Here is a 3,964-nt window from a genome sequence, read left to right as displayed (position 1 = left end):
TTTTTTTTTTTTGCCTTTTTCATCGCGTGATTCTTCGAAGCTGATTAGCGGCCGACACTTTCCTGAGATCCACTTTCGTTCGTCCCTGGAGAGTAAGGTCGTCCACTCGTTAAAAGCCAATGACGAGCATGGACAGTGATCTCTAGAAATGATGGAATATTATGGGTGTCTTCGTTGGATTTCGGCGGTGAAGGGTTCCTCGTATAAAAGCATCGCGCTCGCAACGAATTCCTACGATTATTTTTCTACGCTTCTCTTCGCGCGAATCACTCGAATCCAGGTTTGACCCTCGTCGAAATGACGATGCGTATCCTCTCGTTGTTCGTGTTGTGCACGATGATCTGCCAGATCTGTCTCGCGAAACCAGCCCAAGTGTTACAGAGCCAGGAGTCGTTGAGCCCTGTAAAAGAAGCGACATCCGAAGTTGTTGGTCAGTTTGTTTACTTAAAGAAAGAACATTTGCTCTTTTTTTCTTTTTGTAATTTTTTTGGAGTAGGAGAGTTTTACATTTTTTTTATATTAAAAGACTCTTATCATTAATGAACGATGAAATGTTACATGGTCAAATAATCGTGGATTGATGATAAAGATTTTTATGTTGGCACAGGTAACAAGAGGGATCAACGATCGCCACAGTTTGGATTCCTCAATGAAGAATTCTCGAATCCGATACTATCGCGACCAGGTTTTCCTATAGTTTATCCAGCACAGGCTAGTGAATCGGAATCTTTCGCGGAATCTTCCGCAGAATCCATCAACACGAATGGAGGTCTTTCCATAGAGGAAAGTCAAGCGAATGCGCAGAGTGCTAGTTTTAATTTCGGCCCGTACTCTGCGTCTTTCAACGTTGCCGAATCTTCCTCGGGAAGCCAAAGCTTTTAACACGTCCAACGTAATTATTTATCTTTTTTCTGTTTTCCTTTCTTTCTTTCTTTCTTTTCTTTTTTTTTCAATCTACTACAATCTTTGCGCATGAATTTTTAAACGAATAATAACAATTCTTTTCTCGATTTACATTCTTATATCATATTTCTTCGTCTCAACAACATCCGCTTATTTATTAATATTATATCATATATTAAATATTCCTACAGTGTATACTTGTTACCTTGAAACCAAAACAGAATCCAAACGTTCCTCCCTACTACGTCGCTTCAGTGAGAACGCAGTTTAAAATGCGTCGTCAATTTTAATCGTATCAACTTTCCTCGAAATCCCATACACCAAAGCCCCCGCCACACAATCTTCTTCGCTATTTTATCCACACGAACGTTCCTCTCTCAGACATCGTGCTTTACTAGAGAATGCGCATCGTGCATCGTTAATTCCAATCAATTGCACGCTTTCTTTGAAATTCCATACACCAAAAACTCTATCTTTTTCTTGTACTACAACTAAGTACGCAAAATCCAAATTTTGCTCTAACTGAATCGTTTCCAAAATACCATTGCTTTCATAATACCAAATCCTAGTTTATTTTTTTCTATCTGAACCTTCTGATATCGCCTCAACGAGAACGCAATGTAAAATGATCAATTTCGATTAATTTTCCTCAAACATTCTAAATCATTGTTCACGATTTTATTTATCGTTTTATCTACATCGTTTCAATGAGAATGCAGTTTAAGACGGTGCTCGATCAATTCCAATCAATTTTTCTCAAAATCTCATTCACTAAATCCTAGTTCACGATTTTTTTTTTACTATTCCACACAAAATCTAAATTTTTGTCTAACATCGTTTCAATGAAAACGTAGCTTAAGACGCACACGATCAATTTTTCTCAAACATTCCAAATCCTAATTCACAATTTTTTTTCACCGTTCTATCTACACGAAACCCAGATATTCCTTTGACATTGCTTCAATGAGAATGCAGCTTAAGATATATATCTTATTCGATCATTTTCAAAATCTCATACACCAAATCCTAGTTCACGATTTTTTTCACTTTCCATCCACACGAAACCCAGATTTTCCTCCGACATCTCTTCAATGAGAACGCAGCTTAAGATATATATCTTATTCGATCATTTTCAAAATCTCATACACCAAATCCTAGTTCATGATTTTTTTCACGAAACTCAAATTTTCTTCTAACATCGCTTCAATGAGAACTTAGCTTAAGTTCACGATTTTCTTTTCACCGTTCCATCCACACGAAACCTAGATATTCCTTTGACATTGCTTCAATGAGAATGCAGCTTAAGATATATACCTTATTCGATCATTTTCAAAATCTCATACACCAAATCCTAGTTCACGATTTTTTTCATCTTCCATCCACACGAAACTCAAATTTTCCTCTAACATCGCTTCAATGAGAACGTAGCTTAAGACGCACACGGTCAATTTTTCTCAAACATTCCAAATCTTAGTCCACAATTTTTTTTTCACCGTTCCATCTACACGAAATCCAGATATTCCTTTGACATCGCTTCAATGAGAACGTAGCTTAAGACGCACACGGTCAATTTCAATTTTTCTCGAACATCCCAATCTCACGATTTTCTTTTCACCTTTCCATCCATACGAAACCCAGATTTTCCTCCGACATCGCTTCAATGAGAACGCAGCCTAAGATGCACACGGCGCCCGATCAATTCCAATCCCAACTTTCCTCGAAATCTCGCACACGCCAAGGCCCAAGGTGTGCGCGATCCTCTCCACCGTTCGAGACACGTGTAACAAGCAGGCACCGTTCGACACGCTCCCGTCCCGTGTCCCATAACCGAGAATATTAATTGACTTCTCGCGCGCGCGTGCAACCGCGGCACGCGCGTCGCAGCTCAACGAGCGCATCATCGTCATCATCATCGTCGTCATCATCATCATCATCATCATCATCATCGCCACCACGGGCCGTGCGCACCGCCCGAGACGAATCGATCTTCCACGCGAATCGATCTCTTCCTGCAATTCCTTCAGGCCCACATACCTACGCGTACGCTTCTGTTTACGAGCGTGGAATTCACGCCGTTGACTAATCGCCCCTCCCCCATCCCTCGATCGCGTGCTAAACGCGTCCTAATCGAGCAGCCTATTGTGCTATCCGATCCCTGGAAACGCGATTCAACTCGTGGGGACGGGAGTCAATTGGTCAACACCGGAGAGATAAATCGCGATACCATTTCCATCGTGATTCAACAATAGAAATTACGTTTGGCTGGCCGTGAATGTTGAGCGTGGTTAGCGAGAAATTCGTTCTCCTTCAGACGGTAAACACGGAATATAGAATGGAGTAGAGGGAGAGAATTCTTTCTCTTTTCTTCTGCTCCTCTTGCGTAAAACTTCCTCTCTACGTTAGGGAGATTTGATCAGGTTGAACTACTTGGTTTTTAGTTAGTCGTTCGATAGGATTGGTTGGAGAACGAGAACAATCATGGGGCACGCGATCCCAAGAATAGAAAATGGTAGAGAAACGACGAAATGATGAACGTGGAAGGAAGGAAGGAAGAATGTCCCGTTCGAAGATATTCGAGGCAATCTCGTGGTTATGGCTCGCGTGCAACGATAGGAAGTCGTAAAGCGTCCGAATACACGCTCGATACACGTGTCATTGGTCGGAAGGATCTCGAGACATCTCTTTTTCTCTCTCTCTCTCTCCTCGAGAAATGCGTGCGTAACGCGTGTCGGGTTAACGAACTTTGCCGATTATAGAAATTTACATGATTTTACGATACATTCGCTCAAACGACGGAATCGTCTCCGCGTAGATCGAGCTACGTATCATATTATATTATTTCCTCTCTGGATATTATTATATTCTCTCGTATCGTCGCGCAAATTTTACAATTTTACCGTGGTATTCCGTGTAAGAGCACAGACGGATAAAAGAAGAAGAGAAGAAGAGAGAGAAGAAAGAAAGAAAGAAAGAAAGAAAGAAAGAAAGAAAGAAAAGGCGATTATCGATCGAACGCAGGGGAGAGGAGACTTTCTCCGGAGGAGATTTCTCGATCGTTCAC

The 3,964-nt window shown here is 41.1% G+C and overlaps 1 protein-coding gene across 1 annotated transcript in view; it reads left to right on the top strand.

The window, feature by feature from the left end:
- Positions 1–6: 6 nt before the first annotated feature.
- Positions 7–3,964, top strand: part of LOC102681060 — a 6,418-nt gene continuing 2,460 nt past the window's right edge. Inside the window, exons 1-2 of the mRNA XM_006610027.1 lie at positions 7–430; positions 608–892. Of these exons, the coding sequence (XP_006610090.1) occupies positions 298–430; positions 608–882 (408 nt within the window). The 5' untranslated portion in view covers positions 7–297 and the 3' untranslated portion in view covers positions 883–892. The remainder of the gene's footprint in view (positions 431–607; positions 893–3,964) is intronic.

This window comes from Apis dorsata, unplaced genomic scaffold (assembly GCF_000469605.1).
Source record: "Apis dorsata unplaced genomic scaffold, Apis dorsata 1.3 scaffold_68, whole genome shotgun sequence".
NCBI classification, from domain to species: Eukaryota; Metazoa; Arthropoda; class Insecta; order Hymenoptera; family Apidae; genus Apis; species Apis dorsata.
The sequence above is the reverse complement of the archived record's forward strand: the minus strand, read 5'-3'. Positions and strand labels throughout refer to the sequence as shown.